The 21681-nt window shown below is 38.6% G+C and overlaps 1 protein-coding gene across 1 annotated transcript in view; it reads right to left on the minus strand.

Moving 5' to 3' along the window:
- LOC127441394 (retinal-specific phospholipid-transporting ATPase ABCA4-like) overlaps positions 1–21681 on the minus strand; it is a 66631-nt gene that overhangs the window by 6090 nt on the left and 38860 nt on the right. Inside the window, exons 22-41 of the mRNA XM_051698761.1 lie at positions 20671–20808; positions 20296–20474; positions 14709–14808; positions 14409–14614; positions 13997–14051; positions 13714–13797; positions 12731–12888; positions 12392–12516; positions 11964–12062; positions 10825–11017; positions 4521–4615; positions 4403–4435; positions 3514–3619; positions 3028–3102; positions 2755–2924; positions 1448–1625; positions 1220–1335; positions 983–1130; positions 688–811; positions 279–408 (exon numbers count right to left, since the gene is read on the minus strand). Coding sequence (XP_051554721.1) covers positions 279–408; positions 688–811; positions 983–1130; positions 1220–1335; positions 1448–1625; positions 2755–2924; positions 3028–3102; positions 3514–3619; positions 4403–4435; positions 4521–4615; positions 10825–11017; positions 11964–12062; positions 12392–12516; positions 12731–12888; positions 13714–13797; positions 13997–14051; positions 14409–14614; positions 14709–14808; positions 20296–20474; positions 20671–20808 — 2512 coding nt within the window. The remainder of the gene's footprint in view (positions 1–278; positions 409–687; positions 812–982; positions 1131–1219; positions 1336–1447; positions 1626–2754; positions 2925–3027; positions 3103–3513; positions 3620–4402; positions 4436–4520; positions 4616–10824; positions 11018–11963; positions 12063–12391; positions 12517–12730; positions 12889–13713; positions 13798–13996; positions 14052–14408; positions 14615–14708; positions 14809–20295; positions 20475–20670; positions 20809–21681) is intronic.

Genomic DNA, 21681 nt, shown 5'->3' on the forward strand with positions numbered 1-21681 from the left:
CCAGGTGGATGCTGCACACTGGTGGTGGTTTTGGAGAGTCCCCTGTTCACAGTGTAAAGCGCTTTGAGTGTAGTGTCAAAAAAGTACTACATAAATGAATGTTCATTCATGAATGTTAAAACTGAGCTAAATTTCAGGGGATATAAATAATTTCTTGTTTCTGAGTTTATCTAGAGCTATACAGCACTTTTGGTCAAATTATATGGTTTTAAAATGTGCTTTGTTTTCATTCAGTTATTATTTTGTTTGAGGGGGGGTTACAACTTGACTTAACTCACCAGTGATCAAGGAAAAATTTGTATTGGATGAGTAGATTAAGAATAAAATACATGAAACCCTCCACAGCCATACAGGCCAGGTTCTTCCCAACAAAGTCCCATCTGAAGGGATCCATAGTAAACTCCTCCCCTGTGCAAAGACACATGAAGAAAAATGTAGAGTGCATTAGAAGGTTGAGTTGACAGATTTTACTGGTGCAACATGTATTGCTAGTAATTAGAATATACTGAATCAATTATTATTATTTTTATAGTTAATCCAAAAATTCTTTCATCACTTGCTCACCCTCATGTTGTTCCAAACACACATGGCTTTATTTAACAATCCCTTTAAAATTAGAATGAAGAGTAGTTGGTGCCATAATTTTTCTGATATTTGACAGCACAATGATATAAAGGACAGACTTACCAAATCGGGCATAGACGTCAGTCACGGCCTGGTTCATGGCCATATCAATGAGGCCTCGACCAAGACAGAAGTGCGGAAAGACCAGTAACACCTTCTTCAGTACCTCATTAAACATTAGCAGGGACTGATGAAAAAAACATATGCAAATAAAAACCTCTCCACACTGGTTGCTTTATATGTAAACATGTATTTCAAGCAGAAAATTCTCTCTGGAAGTTCAAGGCATTTTTGAGACCAAAAAGCAAAAGAAATTAAATAAAAAAAATTGTGACCCAAGAGGTGGTTGTTACTTTACCCTATTGTTCTCAAAGAGCTCTAGGATGAAGGTGATGGCACTACTATTGATACCGATGAAAAGGTTGATGCAGGAGAGGGACACGTACGCTGTGCTGGGGATGCTGAACATGTAGGACATTGGGTACATCATGGGCGTCACTGACCATCTGCACAGAACACAGTACAAGAAAAGTCACTGCTGTGCTTCGCTTGTTTTCTTCAATTTGGAGCCACCCTACATAATCCATTAACTGACCCATAGAGACAGAGCAGAGCGACCAACGCTGGAAGGTTGGTGGGTGATGTGTAGCACTTCTTATCAAAACCCACGAAAATGCCCACAACCATCGCTGTGCTGATAGAGTAGTTAACCTGGGACAAACAAATGAAAGGGATATGAGCAATTACAGTAGATCTTTAAAATGACTAATGATTGACATTGTACAGAACCATTTTGGTAAGACACAATGCTGATGAATCTCACCATGTCCCAGAAGAAGTTGGCAACCCAGTAGACCAGAGGGCTGACTCCACTAACAAACTGCAGATGTTTGGCCTTGGTGACACGCTCCTGAATGAGGTAAAGGACAAAGCTGGCTGGAATGAAAGACATGGCAAAGATGACACAGATGGCGACCACTGCATCCACTGATGTGGTGAGACTGTTGAAGAGGAAAATTTGAGTTTTACTACACAAAAGGAAGGTTTCAAATATCTTGCACAACATTTTCGTGAAATTAGATGCAGTAATGAAGGGCACATTAGTACCAGTTAGTAAAAGGCACATTAGCATCATTACATTATATGTATTATAATATTATCCATAGAACTTCGATTTAGGTTGGAAAAGCAAGCATAGGGCGCCAACACACTAGAGAAAGCTCTGACGAAGCTTTTCATGGATACAAATAAATAAGATAGTATTTGAGGAATCAGTCAAGGAGCCTGGTCAGTTGGAAATCAATTTGATTCCCAAAAACAAAATTGGACTTGCCTCTCTGAAATTTTCATTGGACAACAAATGCCTACATCAGATTGTGTTGCGGCAAAAGTTAATCTATTCCCAACTTTTGGTTCAAGTCAAACTTTATTTATAGAGCATATTTAAATACAACAGCGGTTGAACCAAAGTGCTGAACAATTTAGAAACAGAGTGTTAAACTTAATAAATAAATAATAATATAATAATAATAGTATTAATAAATATAGCTGCAAGCAGCTATTACGGGGCCAAGCACCCCTAAATAACCTGTTTGACCTACAGGATCCATAGCACCCAAAGATGGTGGTGGCACTATAGAGTTTGTCCTAGAGACCCCAAATTTTGTCTGGTGACTATTGATACCCACCTCTATCAGTGTGCCAAATTTAATCATTTTCTTATGTACGGTTTTATGGGCTGCCATAGACTCCCAGCCAGAAGAAGAAGAATAATAAGAAAACTAATGGATACAATAGGGGCTACAGCCACTTCGTGGCTTGGTCTCTAACAATTATAATAATAAAATAGAAAAAGTAAAGCAAAATACATAATTAAATAGATGAAAACAATCAGAAGAGGCATATTCAGTTGACTTTGAGATTCAGTAAAACTTCAGACAGTATTAAAATCTAAAGAATAAAAATAGCAAATGCAAATTTCACATCATGCAAATTTGGTTGCATGACGGCAGCACTTCCCTAATGATGCCCCTTATAACACACCATCCCATTTAAAATCAATGGATTCGCAGTGTTCTCAAAACTTCAAAGAACCAGTCAAAACATTTTTAAGTGACATCCACCACTCACACAGTGACTTCAGAGAGCTGCTCTTTGGTGAGGTTGAGTGGGTGGTTGATGGCAGTGATGCCATATTCTGACGGATTGGAATGAGGTGGCAGGTAAGCACGCAGAATGGCATTGTTCGCTACATTCATGAAGGAAACCATGGCGTGCCAGCCTTTGTTATTAAACCATACCTGTTACAAGTGACAGAAAAAAGGAGCAAAATAAAGTTAATACAAGAAAATAAAATATTTGATACAGTTTTTTTTTGTTTTTTTTAACCGTGGTTTAACATACCTTCACATTGTATTCACTCTCCATGTAGTGTAGGAAAGTTCCTAATTCTTTCATGGCTGACTTTGAATAGTGGCCCTAAAGATAAAAATGCCAGTGTACATGTTGTGTGAGCAGAGCAGAGAGTAATAATGTGGTAACATTTTCCAATAAGGCTGTATTCATTAACATTAGTTAATGCAATAGTTAACATGAAATAACAATGAACAATATTTTTACAGCATTTATTAATCTTGGTTAATGTTAATTTTACTTTAAAAGTTGTATACGCTAACATTAGTAAATGCATTATGAACAAATATGAACAATAGTACATTGATGATAAATGAACAAAGATTAATAAGTTATGTAATAAAATATTGCTCATTTTTACAGTAGTTCATGATACCAAAGGCATTAACTAATGTTAACAAATAGAACCTTACTGTAAAATGTTACCATTTTGTTGAAAGCCCATCTCATTGTTGTTCAAGTAGAGCAAAGACATACCGCTGAAATATTCATCATCCTTCCAAGCTGAGATAGAATGTTCTGGATCTCTTCAGGGTCCACATTAAGAATCGGCAGCTGTCCACCAACAGAGAGTCCACCATACCTGAGAAATAATAATCTAGATAAAATCTTGTAGATACCTTCCTTTTTGTATCCACTACTCTAAATGTTGCTTGTAAATATCTTATAGAATGCTAGCTCAATTACATTTTGCATCAGGTTTTCTATCTCATTTTCAGGGGAGAAGATGATGGTATAACCATTCGCAAATATTTTCAAACTTGTTTGGTGTATGCAAAAAAAGCCTGCAATTTTGGCCAAAAGGAACTAAAATCCTGAGTCATTCTGCAGCAAGAAAGCCTTTGAAAAACTTAGTGATCTAAAGCACGGACACATAAACATCACACCTATTTATGCTTGTTAAACATCTAATTTCAAATGGCATAAATCGGACGTTTGTTCTCATTTTGTGCTCTGATAGCTTTTTAAAACATTTTAAAACATGGCTGCGGGGATTAGTTTCCATTCAGACATGAGGTCAGGCACTGATATTGGGTGATGGGGCTTGTCGCCTGCTGGCAGTCACCGTTCCAACTCATTCCAAAGGTGTTCAGTGAGGTTCAGGTCTGGCCTTTGTGCAGGCCAGTCAAGTTCTTCCACAACAGACTCAGTGAACCATTTTCCAGATGGCATCCGAGACTATGACAGTGCCACATTGAATGTCACTGAGCTCTTTGGCACACCCCATAACAATAAAAATGTAGTAGAGGGTGTCCACATAGTTTTGGCCATGAAGTGTACATTTCAAATGAAGAACCGCTTCCTTGTTTCATATTAACAACCATATCAACATTCATTCAGCCATATAAAGAGACTGAAATCTTACCTTTGTTCATTCACCCAATATTTGCTCTTCAAGCTGTATATAAGGAAAAACAGCAGTCATTATAAAAAATGAAGTGAAGATAACAAACACTATTATTGCAGCTTGTATAATATCTCACCTGGTCTTGATGAGACTGGGGTAAGTCTTTACTAAATAGTCAGAGATGTTTCTGTTTGTCATGTCGAGCAAAATGTCCCCTGTTGGCTCTTTTCTCTACATCAGAGCAACAAAAACACGTATCTTATCATTTCAAGGCTCCTTTAAGTCCACTACATAGATTAATATTAAAGGTATTCTCAGCAATTATTTCCTAATTAAAAGTGTTAGCCCTAAATTAATGAATAGCAATTTTTTTACTACTTTTGTGTATGTTTAAAATCATGTACACTCACATGAGATGAAGACTCCAGTCATATCAGTAGCCTTATAATAACTGTTTTATTTTACATGGAGCTGGGCTGCTAATGGGGGCCACCAAGTTGAGATCACATAACCAGCCAAATACTACATGCTTTTACTTGGTAACCTTCCTGCTATTTGACACTTTCACTTGCAGAATAAATTAATAATGGCTAACTGCGCAGTCACGTGACGCCACGAGAGGATCGGAAGTGTGAATGGTGAGCTCTGCGCACTTTGCTAGTTTTAACACTTTTTATGACATAAACCGGTGAGATTCGATACACTCTGTTCCATAATGGTTCTAGGAGGACAATATGTCAAAGAATTCAAAATTCTCTGGCTCTGGAGACATTAAAAGACACTTACGTGCTCAAGCTGGCAAGCCTGGGAGTCGATTTGGTCGGAGAGGTGCGGGAAATGCGGCGAGAGATGCTGAACATGTCGGCAATGCTGACGAAGTTCGTTGCTGACTTGGAGAATCTTGCTGTGATACGTCGATCGATCACTGCCATGGAGGCGAAGTTCACTGATATGGTTACAAGAGTGGGGGATGTCGAGAAACGGATCAATTACCTGGAGTCATCGGAGACGGAATTATCTGCTAATCCACTAGTGACTAAGGTGGATTTGGAGCGTGTCTGGGAGAAGCCGGCGGAATAATGTCTGTATCGTTGGAATCCCTGAGGGAGCAGAGGGACAGGATACAGTGAAATTCCTGGATGGGCTCGTTCCGAATCTGCTCAACATAGTAGGCCATAAGCTGGAAATCGAGCGAGCTCACAGGGTTCCTGCTCGTCGATCCACAGAGAGAGACAGGCCCCGATCAATTCTGGCCAAATTTCTGAGATCATCCGATAAAGATCTTGTGTTACATGAGGCGAGGAGTAAAGGAAGGCTTTCTTGGAAGAACCACAGCATTTTCATGTTCCCAGAGTTTGTGAATTCGACAAGAGAGAAGCGTGATCAATTCAAGGAATGCAAGAAACATTTACACCAACGGAAGGTCACTTTTGCACTGATATTCCTGGCCAAATTGAAAATAGATGCTAAGCATGGCCGTAAAACATTCACATGCCCACAGCAAGCGATGTCCTTCATAAAGTCAATGGAGTGAGCAAGTCATCTCATTGTACTCATGTTGCAGCCGAGTAGACCGGCTCAATGAACATTCGCTTGACTGTTTGAAGATTCTGCATGCTTTTTTTGTGCTGGTCCTGTCTAGCGGCTGGAGTTTATTTTGTAGAGTGGCACACCTTCAGGACAGTTTTGTGGATGAATCTACACACTCTTTGTGCTTATTTCTCCTGTTGGCTGGGGTTTGTTTTGTGGAGTATTTCTTGCAAAGACATTGGAGTGATTAAGTCATTTGTTTGCACTCATGTTGCAGCCGAGTTGACCGGCTCACTGAACATTCGTTTGACTGTTTGAAGAATCTGCGTGTTCTTTTTGTGCTGGTTCCGCCTAGCAGCTGGAGTTTATTTTGTAGAGTAACACACCTTCAGGACAGTTTAATGGATGAACCTACATGCTATTTGTGCTTGTTCCTCCTATTGGCTGGAGTTTGTTTTGTGGAGTATTTTTTGCAAAGTCAATGTAGTGAGTGGGTCATCTTGTTGTACTCACGTTGCAGCCGAGTGGACCGGCTCACTGAACATTCCCTTGACTGTTTAAGGATTCCGCGCACTCTTTTTGTGCTGGTTCCGCCTAGCGGCTGGAGTTTATTTTGTATAGTGTCACACCTTCAGGACATTTTTATGGATGAAGTTACAACCTCTTTGTGCTTATTCCATCTATTGACTGGAGTTTGTTTTATAGATTATCTTTTGCTGTGTAATTCTGTCTCACAAATTTGTATAGAAACACCGGACTTGAGCAATCTGACGGCAAAGTTGTCGCAGGGGTTCTCATAGGCGTACATGAACTTTTAATTTTTTCTGTTTGTTTGATTCTGGGGGAATGTGGTCTTTATAATCTTGTTTTTGACACACAATCTATTTTTTATTATATGTCAAAATGTCAGATGTTAATATGAGTGGATTGTCCCTCTCCACATGGAATGTGAATGGGTTGGGGCACAACATAAAAAGAAGGAAGGTTATTTCTCTTCTTAAGCGTAAGAAATATGATATAGTGTTTCTTCAAGAAACGCATCTTTCTCTGTAGGAAGCTGAAAAATTTGGAAAGATAGGGGCTGGGCATTTTTTATAGTGCTGGCTCGAGTAAGAGCAGGGGAGTCATTACACTGATAAGTAAACATCTTCAATTAAAATGTCTCAAACGGATTAAAGATAAATTAGGAAGAGTCATTATTGTTTTAGCTGAAATTCAGGGACAAAGTCTTATATTGGCTAATATTTATGCACTTAACATTGATGATAAGGGCTTTTTTATAGATCTTGAAGGGATGTTGCAAGCTGCTTGCACCCCTCATGATATAATATTGGGAGGAGACTTTAATTTTTTGATGGACTCAGTCCTTGATCATAGTGAAGCAAAAGTGTGCAAGCCCCCTAGAGCAACATTGATGCTTCACAGGATGTGTAAAAATCTTGGTCTTACAGATATTTGGAGACTTTTGAACCCATCTGGTAGGGACTATACATTTTTTTCATCAGTCCATAAGATTTACTCTAGAATAGATTTTTTTTTATATCTAAGTCCCTCATTTCATCTGTCGCTGATTGCTCAATTGGAAACATTTTAGTCTCAGATCACGTCCTGGTGTATTTAGAGGTGTTGCCACATATGAATAAAAGGAAATCATATAGTTGGCGCTTTAATGTATCCCTTTTGCAAAATCCTGAATTCCAACAAGTGCTAAAGGCTGAAATCAATGTCTATATGGAGACCAACTGGTCCTCAGTATCCTCTGTGGGTGTGGCTTGGAAGGCACTTAAGGCGGTTCTTAGGGGCCGGATCATACAGTATGCCGCATTCACCAAAAAATCCAAAGTTCAAGAACACATGGAATTGGAAGGGAATACTAAAAGTGCCGAGGTAGAGCTGAAGCACCAAATGTCGTCTAATGGCCTCAGAGAATTTACCCAATTGAAATACAGATATAATATTATTTTGCTGCGGAAGGTGGAGTTTTGGCTATTCATGGCAAGACAGACATACTTTGAGTCGGGGCACAAAGAGGAAAGTTTCTGGCTAGATATATAAAACAGAGAGAGAGAGTCTTTTTCTACCATTCCCTCAGTGAAACCTGCTGGTGGTAAAATATTTACCTCGGCCACTGATATTAATAATGCTTTTAAAGAATTCTATCTTGATCTTTACAGTTCCACATCTTCGTTTTAAAAACTTTGTGGAACCATTAGAACTTCCTAAACTGTCGGCTGAGCAAAAAAAAATTATCTTGATTCTGAGATAACCTTGGAGGAGCTTGGCGAGGTAATTAAAGCCTCGCCTACAGGCAAGGCTCCAAGGCCAGATGGCTTTACCGCTGAATTTTTTAGATCTTATGCTACAGAACTGGCTCCACTTTTGCTAGAAGTTTATACAGAATCATTAAAGAATGGAAAGCTTCCACCAACCATGACACAAGCCCGGATTAGTCTGATTCTTAAAAAGGACAAAGATCCAAGCGAGTGTAAGAGATACTGTCCAATCTCCCTGATCCAGCTAGATGTTAAAATATTGTCAAAAATTTTTGCTAACCAATTAGGTAAAGTTATGACATCTCTTATACATATAGATCAGGTGGGGTTTATTCGGGGCCGTAGCTCTTCTGATAACATTAGGCATTTCATCAATATCATGTGGTCAATGGCAAATGATCAGACTCCGGTCACTGCCATCTCACTTGACGCCGAAAAGGCATTTGATATGGTAGAATGGGATTATCTTTTTAAGATTTTGGAAATGTATGGGTTCGGGAATACTTTTATTGGATGGATTAAGTTACTTTATAGACACCCAGTAGCAGCGGTACAAACAAATGGATTAATTTCAATTAATGAAACCATCTTTCCCCATTATTGTCTTGCCCTGGAACCATTAGCAGCTGCGATAAGAAAGGAGGATGATTTTCCAGGGGTGATGGTGGGAGGTGTGGTGCATAAGCTTTTGCTTTATGCAGATGATATTTTATTATTCATCTCCAACCCCACTAGATCTATGCCTACTGCCCGGTAATGGCTTTTCAGCCGGGCACCTTCCAGTGGCCCAAACAGGGCATTAAGTATTTGGGTATTTTATTCCCAGCAAATTTGTGTGATTTAGTCAGAGTTAATTTTGACCCTTTAATAAAAAGTTTTTAGAGCGATGTGGGCAGGTGGGCTTCATTACATTTATCTATGATTGGGAAGGTTAATGCTATTAAAATTAATTGTATTCCAAAATTCAAGTAACTGCTACAATCTCTCCCTCTCTTATTTAAAGCAATTTGATTGCATAGCGAAGTCCTTCATTTGGAATGGTAAATGTCCCAGATTATATTTCAGTAAATTGCATAGGCCGATTGACAAATGTGGGCTAGGCCTAGCCAAGATTTTGTTTTATTATTATGCATTCTGTCTCAGACATTTGGTACACTGGTCGATTCTCTGGTTTTGTATTGAACCGGAAGTTCTTGCCACTATTTCGCCATTGCAAAGCCTTTCTATCAAACTAACTGGAGAAGTTATAACCCGTTATCTCGCATTTGCATGCAGTATGGACAAAAGTGTCCAGAGTGTTTAATTCGGACATTTATTTAAATGTTGCTTCGAGCATATGGCTGAACCCAAAGTAATGTATTAATAAGTCTCCTTTCTGCTGAATAGAGTGGATTGTGAGGGAGGTTAATATGCTCGGTGACCTATATGAGAGTGGAGTGTTGAGACCCTTTGAAAATATGGTTCAACATTTTGGGATTCCTAGGTCTCAATTCTTTAGGTATTTACAGCAGCGCCACCTGCTCTGTAGTATTTTTGGGAGTAGCATCCACCCCCCTAGAGTGGCAGATACTCCGGGAGTGGTGATTACTGCTTTTGAAAAAGGTCATGAGGCATCAGTGTATTACTCCCTGCTAATTTAGAGTCTGGGGGATGGAGCTTCAACTTCTCTCAAGAGATTATGGGAGAAAGATTTAAACTTGGTATTGGAGGATGGAGTGTGGGCTAGGACTCTAAAAAATGTCAAATCTAGAGATGCAAGGCTGCGCTTTATGCAATTTAAGATTTTACATCGATTCTATTGGACCCCCTCTAGATTGTATAGGCTTGGTCTTAAAGACACACCCACCTGCTGGCAATGCCAGTCAGAAGATGGGGACACAACCCATGTTTTTTGGTGGTGTGTTAAGATCCCAAAATTTTGGTTCAGGGTTCAGAGTTTTATGTGTGATGTATTGGGCACTCAAATTTCATTTTGCCCCAGACTCTGTATTTTAGGCAATAGGCCGGTCATTAATGTAGGGGATAAATGCATAAAAAATTGGGTCCTAGTCAGTGTTATGATCAGCAGACAGATTATTCTTAGGGGATGGAAGTCGGCTGGAGCGCCCTCATTTCAAGAGTGGTGCACAGAGATGGGGAGGGCAGCGGCATTCGAGGAAATGTCATGTAGAAGGCTAGGCAACTTAGATGTATTTAATAAAAAATGGGGCAGTTATTTGGCCGTTTTGGAGGGCTCTCGGGGAGGGGCAGTTGAGAGAGAAGTGTAGTTTTAAATGTGTGTGATTATTTATATATATATATATATATATATATATATATATATATATATATATATATATATATATATATATATATATATACATACACAATTTTATTTTATTTTTTTTTAATTTTTTTTTTGTATACTCAAGTGTAACCATAGGGATATTTGTTGAGGGTCAGGGTGGGGTTGGGTATTGGGAGGGGGAAAGGGAATAATGGGGGTTAAATGTTGATTCTGTGAATATATGGTTATGGTGTCAATTGTGTGAATCAATAAAAAGTGTTAATCAGCCATATCGGTCAGTGCAATACATATGTTATAAAAATGACTGAGTGCACCTATTAAAAGAGTTCAGTCCCGATTGGCATCCTGACCTGGCGTGGTGGCAGTCCCCCCGCCCCAGCGGGACAGACCGGCAGCATGGTGAGCTTTGTTCCGGTACTGCACTGACAGGAAGGAGAGGGGTTTCTTGCATGCCACTCAGGACTCAGTAAGATGTTAGTGACATCAGGAGACACTGGAGGAACTTCCCAATCAGAACTTGTGTTTAAGCAGGCAAAGAGGTTCCTGTGCACACAGATCCGCATATACAGCTTATATGGTTTAATTGTGGATGACCAACAATATAGGGTGCAACAGTGACAATGCACTTTTTCAGCTGTCTTGGTTCTGGAAGTATTTTTTTACTCATTGTCCCAATGGGATTTTAAAAAATCCTTCATTAATGGGTTCTCAGTGATGAATCAAACCAACCAGCTCCAAGGTGAATCACAACATAGCAAACCCTGATTTAAAGCAAACAAAAAAGTTTATACAAAATAAAAAGACAAAGGTACAAGTCTTTGTACTTAATTTATTTTATGAGGGAATGAACTACGCACCCCATAAAGCACTGTAAATGATGCAATTGAATCAGAAATGACAGTATATTATAATTGATCACTGATTATAAGTATTAAAACAATATATTTAATGTTTATTGCTAAATATTGAAATATATACAAATAAAACAGTTCGAGAGTGTATGAAGACCAACTCAATTACGCCACTGGCAATGCGTTATGAGAGTGGCTGGTCACTGCTCTTTTGCAGTAATTTCTATTTCCATGGTAACAGCTTCCCTGATTAATGTATCTCTCTTCAGAATTAAGGTGTGGTGTAGTTCTTCACTAGAATTTGTCAATTAAACACAATTTTTTTTTTTAAATAGAGTTGAAATCATACATCTTGTGCTTCTACAGAAGCATATATAATCAGTTTTATATCCTTTAATATACTTTTTATATTTTATTGCAAAATTCTCTGTGGAGAAAATCAATGGGATATTTACATCTGAAATACTACTGTTGCACTCCATACAAAGAGGAAAATTATAAAAGTATAAATCAGAATGGGATCTGTGTACACTGTGTACAATTATTTTCACTCAGCTCTACAGAGACAGTCTTACAATGATTAGGGCATGCTTATAGTGTAGTTTCTAAACAATTTCATTAAAAATTTGAAAACTCACTCTAAGGGCTGATTCACCATGCAGCGTGTTCCCATGCCAGGGTCACTCAACAACGTCTGTATAAAGTGCTTTATCTTTGGATGAGATGGCTGCTCATTACTGAGATGCAGAAAAACAGTGAGGAATTCAGTCACATTTTCCAGGAAGATGTACTGATTAATTTGTCATGTTTTGAACATTTGTCTGTTTATGATAACATTTCCCTTACAAAAAATCTAAACTAGACGCAAACTTGCCGCTAAGGTTGTGATTTGCTGCAAATGTTTGTCAGAAGTTTGTAGCTCTTAACTGGTAGTGGTGAACCTCCGGCAAACCTTTGGCAACAATGGACAATTTGTCTACTGCAAAGCTTTTTCCATGTGAAAATTATTTGTGGCAAATTTGCAGCAAATTTGCAGTGAACTCTCAATTTTTGTATGGGTTTTCACCTGAAGAAGGTAAACTGTGGTCCATACATCCATGGAGTGAGGGTCAGACTGGGATACTCTCCAAATGGTGGGACAATCAAGGTGAAGAATAAAGCAATAAGGACAAAGCTGGCAGGCAAAACAATCTAAAAAAAAAAAACATTAAGAAAACATCTGCTTATTGTCCATCCTAGTAAAGCCTATAACATAATTTTGAGCTGTTCAGGCCCCAGAAATAAACCTTAAAAAACAAAAAATATAATATAATATAGTAATTCTGAATCTGCATCGTTTTTTAAGGATTATCAAAAAATAACTTCTGACGATTGCCATATTTAATGTTATTGTAACACTGTCTACCTGTGCAAGGAAATCTTTGTGGCTGCGCATGGCATGGTAAAATCTTTTAACCAGAAGGGCGTGGAACTGCTTGAGTACCAGGGTAAAGCCTTTAACCTGCCTGGAGGCTCTACCAGCCCTGTTGTCGGAGTCTGCTGGGTTCCCCACACCATTAGCATCTGCAAACCAGGGCAGATAAAATTTAATTGGTAACAAAAGTACATGACAGAAATGCTAGACCTGCTGTTAAATCAGTGTGTTTTGGGATGCTGGTTTGCTGATTTGTCCCCACCAGGCCAATTATACACAGACATCTAACTTGCGAAGACTTCAAAACCAGCCAGACCAAATTAGATCAGTACAACTAGGAAGTCCCTTCTGCTTCACTAGCTTAACAAGAAACTAGTTTCAACCAGCATGGTTATGATGGTGCACCAAAGACCAGCACCAAAGCAGCATAAACCAACCTGGACCAGCATGGAAATTCATGGTGATCTAAGCAGGTATAGACCTTATTCACGGTAGTGCCATCTTTGATTTTTAATGGGAATGACAACGAGGCTGTGAGGGATAGACTTACCATCTCTTCAGTGGCACGAACGGTATAAACCTGTAAAAAGCTCCATGAACACATCTGATTTTCCACAACTCATGTAGTCTGGAGTTTTTTGTCCACTTAATGTTCTCTGAAAGATATTTTTTTCAATGTTTTGTGTGCAGAACGATCCAAAAACACTTTAAACTACAGTACAGCCCATTAAAGAGACTGTAAGTTTATCCCTCACAGCCTTATTGTCACTCCCATTAAAAGTCAAAGATGGCGCTGCTGTGAATAAGGTATATTTCAAGCACAGTGAAAAGCCACTGCTGTCAAGATCTAATTTAAGAAGTTTTAGCTCTACATAAAGCATAGCACCTCATCTTGTTTGATACTTGAGAGCGTGACTCTGTTAGCCTCTTAGCATGAGCGCTAAGCAAAGCTGAGCTCTGGAATTGCAATTCACCTTCAGTTCCATCAGCATTATTTGTAGCCTCCCTGTCTTTCAAGCAACCATTGCCATTTTTCCTCTTTTGTAGCATCCATTGCTCTGAGGGCGTAGGGGGCCACACAGTCAAACACAAGGTTACAGACTACTGGTTTATGAAAAGTGTATGCTTTCATGAATCAAAACAGTTGCACTTAACTTTAAAGACCCTTTAGCATTACCAAGCATTCCCTAAAAAGCTTTGACTGAATTCAGGTTTTAGTATTATGGCTGTAGACATTAAATATATGAGGATATTTACCAGGTGTGACAGGATTGTTGGTTGCCTCTCCATCTGCTGTAACCTTCAAAAAGATCTAGAGATACACAAATACATTCTTCAATCTGTGAGTACAGACTTACAGCAACTTTACACAGACGATCATATTATATTTATTTATTCATTACTGTTGTATTTGATTTTATGTCTTGTTAAGCATGCTGTGCTTTATGCTTGAAAGGTGCTATCCACAGTAAATTTAAAGATGTTATTATTGACTGTGACTAAGTCAGAGTTATACTAAAACACATGCATGCTGCTTATATCTAAGACGCGATCCTTAAATCACTAAAACAAACATCTAATTTCAGAAATTGCACAGTCCCTGGTAATAAGTGACAGTTCTGATTGTAATGGTTGTTAGCATAATTCAGAATAAAAAATGTTGATGAACCTCCTCTAGTGATGTGTCGGATATGCCAAAACTACTGAGACCCATGTCACCCAATGTCTCCTCCAATTCTCGGAAAAGACTGGCATAAGCACGATGTTTAAAACCTTTATTTGGCAGCAGATAGGTCATTTCCTGACCAATCATTTCAATCAGCTTCGCCTCGGGTACATGGTGATGAATCAGACTGGTAATGCTCTCAACATTCCCTGTGTAGAGTGATGGGAAAAAAACTTAATTTTGAAGCTGTTATATCAGTATCTGTTTAAATTTTTTTTGTGTGGGTGTGTTTTATACACTAACCATCCAGAATCCTCTCAGGATGTATTGTCTGACTCTCCTCTTTATGTTTAATGCAGGTGGAGCAGGTGCAGGAGCACTCAGATGCACAGTCACATTCATTCTGCAAGACCATTAAATCAAATCACAGTAAAACACTCAGAGCACAATCAAAGAATGCTTAAAGAGCCAAAAACACTCTTAAAGAATAGTAAAATTACACTTATAGAGCACAGTCAATTATATCTTTATTAGCACAGTAAAAACATTATTAGATTTTTTTTTTTTTTTTTGGCTTTTACCTATTTTTTCATTAGACAGGCATAGTGGAGACTTACAGGGAACTAGAATTGTACATTTTCTAAAGAAAATGTGAATTGTGCTTACCTGTGCAAAATTAGCTGCCACAATGCTAGTGTTGCAGATGGTTGCCAGGGCATTACTATGTGGTTGCTAAGATGTTCTGGGATGTTTTTATGGTGCGTTCACATCATGTCGGAATTACCGTGCTTAAGAGATTCCAAATTGTAATAAGCTATAGTAATAACTCGTAAATCCAAGTTGAAAACTCTATTAAAACTCCGACTTTACAGTTGTGACGTCATGTAAAAAGAACCACTATGGCAGCTGCCTCAACATTTGAAGGAATATTCTGGGTGCAATACAAGTTAGGCTCAATCGACAGCATTTGTGGCATAATGTTGATTAACACAAAAATTATTGTGACTCTTCCCTCCTTTTCTTAAAAAATAAAAATTGAGGTTACAGTGAGACACAATTGAAGTGATTGCGGCCAATTTTTCAAAATGTTTAAAGGCAGAAATGTGAAGCTTATAATTTTATAAAAGCATTTACAATCATTACCATGTTAAAACTTGTGTATTATTTGAGCTGTAATGTTTTTTAATCTGTCATTTTACAGTTGTTTTAGAGTTTTGGGGTTTACAGCTTTAAATGGTCATGGCAACAAAGATGTAAAATTGGATATAACTTTACACAGAAAAGGTTAGTAAGGGATTTTATCACACTAAAATCATGTTAACACACATATTGTTTACATCTTGTGGCTACACTTTTAAAACAGTGAATATTTTAACGTTTAAATATTGGCCTCATTCACTTCCATTGTAAGTGTCTCACTGTAACCCAGATTGTTGCTTTTTTTAAAAGAAGAGATGATTTAAAATAATTTTTGGTGGTAATCAACATTTTGCCACAAATGCTGTTGATTGAGCTTAACTTGTATTGAATAAGGAATATTTCTTAAAAGGTATTTAGTCATTATTATTTTTTTTATGCCATTTTATTATGCCATTGTTACCTGGACTGTTTTCTTTGTTCTTAAACATTGTGTAAAAAAGTATGGAGGTGAATTAATGAATTAATGTAGTGATGATTATTTTCCTGTTATAAATAACAAAGCAGTTGTTATTTAGAAATAAATAACTTCCCAGAACGTAAACAGCTCCGAGTAGAATCTCCAGAATTGTCATCACATAATAACAGTAATTCTGAGACATAAATGCAGCATAAGCACGTTGTTATGCAGTTGTTACAGTATTGTGGGTGATTGTCAGGATGCTGCAAAGTGGTTGCATACCGGATGACATCAGAGGTGCTCACCTAGTCTCTTTGATATTTTTGCCCCTGGATATGACTCAGGTCCCTGGATATGGCTCTTTCAATGACATGTCCAATGATGTAGTGTAGTTAACTAAAAGTAGCAAAGCTACTAAATTAGCTAAATCAGATAAATTCAGTAGAGTGACAGTAGCTCAGCTATTTTCACAATAGTGTAACTTTTGCAATAACAAGCTACATTTTCCAACATCACAAAACGCTACATTTGTCATGTTGTATTGCAAATGCAGCAATGGAGCTGAGGGAGTAATCAAACGTGTGCACCTAAACCGTGCTAGTGCTAAGAACCATTTAAGTGAATCGGTTCTTTTGGTTAAAATAAACAATTGAATGAACGTTACATTTATATAGCGCTTTTCTGACACTATACTCAAAGCGCTTTACACAGTGAACAGGGGTCTCTCCTCAACCACCACCCGTGTGCAGCATCCACCTGGATGATGCGACGGCAGCCATAGTGCACCAGTACGCTCACCACACACCAGCTGTTGCTGAAGAGGAGAGAGTAGAGCTATAGAGCAAATTAATGGATGAGGGTTATTAGGAGGCCATGACTGATTAGGGTCAATGGGGGGAATTTGGCCAGGATACCACTGTTATACCCCTACTCTTTTCGAGAAGTGTCCTGGGATTTTAAATGACCACAGAGTGTCAGGACCTCAGCTTAACGTCTCATCCAAAGGATGGTGTCTTTATACAGTATAGTGTTCCCAGAGGATGAAGACCCCCTGCTGACCTCCCTAATACCTTGTGGTGATGGGGGCATGGCCGAGCGAAGCCTATGGAAAGCGAGGCAGAGAGAGTGAGTACGGTAAGGATTGACACCTGTGGGAAATCACCTCTAACAGCTGTTTTGTGTTTGCAGTGAGAGCAGAGAGGGATTTAAAAGGGCAATCCAGACTGCCGGAGGGGAGAGAGAGTTGCACGGAGCAGTATGTTCATGTGTGTTGTCAGTGTGTTGAAGCTGGGAAGCATTCTGAAGTTTGTGTGGGAAATGAAAAGACATGTTGAATTGTTACCTATCTCCTGCATCCTCCATGAGAGAGTTGAAAAAACCTTGTCACATACAGTTGTGTTCAAAAGTTTACATACCCTTGAATGTTTGGCCTTGTTACAGACACACAAGGTGACACACACAGGTTTAAATGGCAATTAAAGGTTAATTTCCCACACCTGTGGCTTTTTAAATTGCAATTAGTGTCAGTGTATAAATAGTCAATGAGTTTGTTAGCTCTCACGTGGATGCACTGAGCAGGCTAGATACTGAGCCATGGGGAGCAGAAAAGAACATCAAAAGACCTGCGTAACAAGGTAATGGAACTTTATAAAGATGGAAAAGATTATAAAAAGATATCCAAAGCCTTGAAAATGCCAGTCAGTACTGTTCAATCACTTATTAAGAAGTGGAAAATTCGGGGATCTCTTGATACCAAGCCAAGGTCAGGTAGACCAAGAAAGATTTCAGCCACAACTGCCAGAAGAATTGTTTGGGATACAAAGAAAAACCCACAGGTAACCTCAGGAGAAATACAGGCTGCTCTGGAAAAAGACAGTGTGGTTGTTTCAAGGAGCACAATACGACGATACTTGAACAAAAATGAGCTGCATGGTCGAGTTGCCAAAAAGAAGCCTTTTCTGCGTCAATGCCACAAAAAAGCCCGGTTACAATATGCCCGACAACACCTTGACACGCCTCACAGCTTCTGGCACAATGTAATTTGGAGTGACGAGGCCAAAATAGAGCTTAATGGTCACAACCATAAGCGCTATGTATGGAGATGGGTCAACAAGGCCTATAGTGAAAAGCATACCATCTCCATTGTGAAGCATGGTGGTGGCTCACTGATGTTTTGGGGGTGTGTGAACTCTAAAGGCACGGGGAATCTTGTGAAAATTGATGGCAAGATGAATGCAGCATGTTATCAGAAAATACTGGCAGACAATTTGCATTCTCCTGCACAAAAGCTGCGCATGGGACGCTCTTGGACATTCCAGCACGACAATGACTCTAAGCACAAGGCCAAGTTGACCCTCCAGTGGTTACAGCAGAAAAAGGTGAAGGTTCTGGAGTGGCCATCACAGTCTCCTGACCTTAATATCATCGAGCCACTCTGGGGAGATTTCAAACATGCGGTTCATGCAAGACGACCAAAGACTTTGCATGACCTGGAGGAAATGTGCCAAGACGAATGGGCAGCTATACCATCTGCAAGAATTTGGGGCCTCATAGACAACTATTACAAAAGACTGCATGCTGTCATTGATGCTAAAGGGGGCAATACACATTATTATGAACTAAGGGTATGCAGACTTTTGAACAGGGGTCATTTCATTATTTTCTTTGTTGCCATGTTTTGTTTTATGATTGTGCCATTCTGTTATAACCTACAGTTGAATATGAATCCCATAAGAAATAAAAGAAATGTGTTTTGCCTGCTCACTCATGTTTTCTTTAAAAATGGTACATATATTACCAATTCTCCAAGGGTATGCAAACTTTTGAGCACAACTGTACCTCTTCCAGCAGCAACCTTAGTTTTCCCCAGGAGATCTCCCATTCAGGTACTGACCAGGCTCAAACCTGCTTAACTTCAGTGGGCAACCGGTCTTGAGCTACAGGGTGATATGGCTGCAATCCCTTACATTTAGTGTTGAGAACTCCGAGAACTAATTTTAGTTTGTCGGTTCTTTCGGATGGTTAATTTAAATTAACTGGTTCAGTAGTTCTCAACTGGTGGCTGGGTCACAGGTCTGTTCTGATAGGGTCACAGACAGCATGATAAACAATGCTAAATGTAAATAATAAAATGAAACTAACAATATAGTTAGGAGTATAGTCAAATAAATAGTAAGGCTGAACTGATTAATCGAAATCGCGATATGACCTAGTGCAGCTATGAGCTACGCGCTGTGCTTATGTGCACAGCTCTGTTCTCTGTAGTGTATTACACAGACTCAAAGCACTCGGAGGGTCATGATATGGGTTTTTCAGTGGTTTCAGAGCAGTTCTGTACTTGATACACACAAATTCCCTCTCATGCTCTGAGTTAACAGAATTGATTGCAGAATGATATAATATAATTTGATTGTAATATATCTAAAAAATATTTTCTTCTTTAAAAAGCTTCAGTGTAGTATGTTACATTTTGTTAGTAACTTAAATTGTAGCTTACTGCTTTACTTACTACTACAAACAAAACAAAAACCCAGCTCCACTAGATCAACTACTTTAAGTTATGAGTAGCTTGGGAAGCTAGAGTTTCAAAGCATAGCCTTCCCAACACTGGTCATGTCAGGTATACTGGTCATGTACCCTATTTTTTCACACTTGTATGGGATTTTTTTCACCAGGCAAAAATCGCATGTCTGATCATTTAGAAAAATAAAAGCATATCTCTCCTGAACAAGTTACACAATTTGAAATATAATTTATGTTCATCATTCATGGTCATTATCACAGCTGTGTACATCCCGCTACAAGCCGACACAGACCGGGCACTCAAGGAACTGTATGGGAGTATAAGCAAGCAGGAAACTGCGCACCCTGAGGCCACGTTCCTTGTGACCGGGGACTTTAACAAAGCCAAATTCAAGTCAATAGCACCAAAATACTACCAACACATCAGTTTCAACAAAGCGTAACGTGTTTCATCAGGAAGTGCATAGATGACGTAGTGCCAACCAAAACAATACGGATCTACCCTAACCAGAAACCATGGATTAATAAAACAATAAAGGGATTTGATTTGATTATAGGCATAGTTCACCCAAAAATGACATGTCATATGTATTCATCTTCATGTTGTTCCAAACCTTTATACCTCTTTCTTCCATGAAACTGTTAAAATGTTAGCCTCAGTCACCATTCATTGCATTGAGGTTAAGTAAATGACGACAGAATTTTCCTTTTTGGGTGAACTATATCTTTTAATTTACAACATGCCCACCTGTCACATAAGTCTCATCTCACCTCCTTGCGCTGGTCTTTCATACGACGCACCAGTGTGAGGTAGAAGCCCACTCCAAAGCAGTTCTTTAGGAAGAGAGGAGAGCCACTGCAGTGTAGTTTGCCTTTAGAGATGATGGCCACTCTGTCACTTAGCAGGTCTGCCTCATCCATGTGATGAGTGGACAAAATTACTGTGCGTCCTGGATAAAAAAAAAAGTGTACGAGACAAAGAAAGAGTGAAGGAAAGAGATATTGATACAGACATTTAAATCAGGAATACAGTTCATAAGTTTTGCATCTTATTTCATGAGTAATTGTTCTCTGTAAAGTCTCTAGCTTTGATTGTCTTTTTTTAACCCTGCCATATTTATTTATTTGGCCAGAAGGTGGCAGTACCTGTGCGGTACTTGAGCAGCAGGTCCCAAATGGAGCGTCTGGAGTAGGGGTCCACTCCTGAAGTCGGCTCATCCAAGATCACCACCTTAGAACCACCCACAAAAGCCATAGCAACTGACAGCTTCCTCTGCATACCCCCTGTAAAAGAGCAAGTCAATTTGCTAAAATCAAAATTCTGTGCTGTGAATACAGTCTTGTTCTTTTCATTTTAGCATGTGACTTTTGATAGTCTGTGATTGGTGTCACATTCAAAGTCTTCTGAACACATGCAATCACTTTGAATGATGAACAGATAAATAAATAAATAATATATAAAATCAAATAAATAATTTCATAATGAATAAACGATGGAAACACGTCAATAACATCAAACCTCATTAAGTTCTTGTGTTATGAAATTTAGTCACGAGACATGCAAGAACCAATGAGGTTGATGTTATTGACTGTTTTCATGTTATGTTATTGAGTTTAATAAATATTTGATGTGGCTTGAGAGTGAACAATAACTTAAATAATCAGTGTGTTCATCATACAAAGTGATTATATGCCTTCAGAAGACCTGGATTGTGATGCACATGTTGTATGGACTACTTTTATTACACTTTTTGGTGTTTTTTTAAGCTTTCAATTAAGTAAATATGAACTGCTATTGTAAAGAAATCAGCACTGCAACATTCTTTAAAATATCTCCTTTTGTGTTCCTCAGAAGAAAGTTATATGGGTTTGGAGGACATGCGGGTGAGTTAATAACAAGAATTTTCATTTTTGGGTCAACTATCCCTTTAACAAATGTAAATAAAATTAATTTTAGTGAACTATGTTGTAAGAATGATCACTATTTACAACTGAGAGCATATTACCAATGCCAAAAGGGCAGCATTTCAGTGTTAACCCCCAGAGAAGATTCCTTTTATCCCTCACCCAGATCAACTCCGGATAAGATGCTTATAGTAGCGATCCTGAGCAAATAAACTCTAAGACCCCTTAATATAAAGAGTAAATATAAAATGA

The sequence above is a fragment of the Myxocyprinus asiaticus genome, chromosome 5, assembly GCF_019703515.2.
Source record: "Myxocyprinus asiaticus isolate MX2 ecotype Aquarium Trade chromosome 5, UBuf_Myxa_2, whole genome shotgun sequence".
NCBI classification, from domain to species: Eukaryota; Metazoa; Chordata; class Actinopteri; order Cypriniformes; family Catostomidae; genus Myxocyprinus; species Myxocyprinus asiaticus.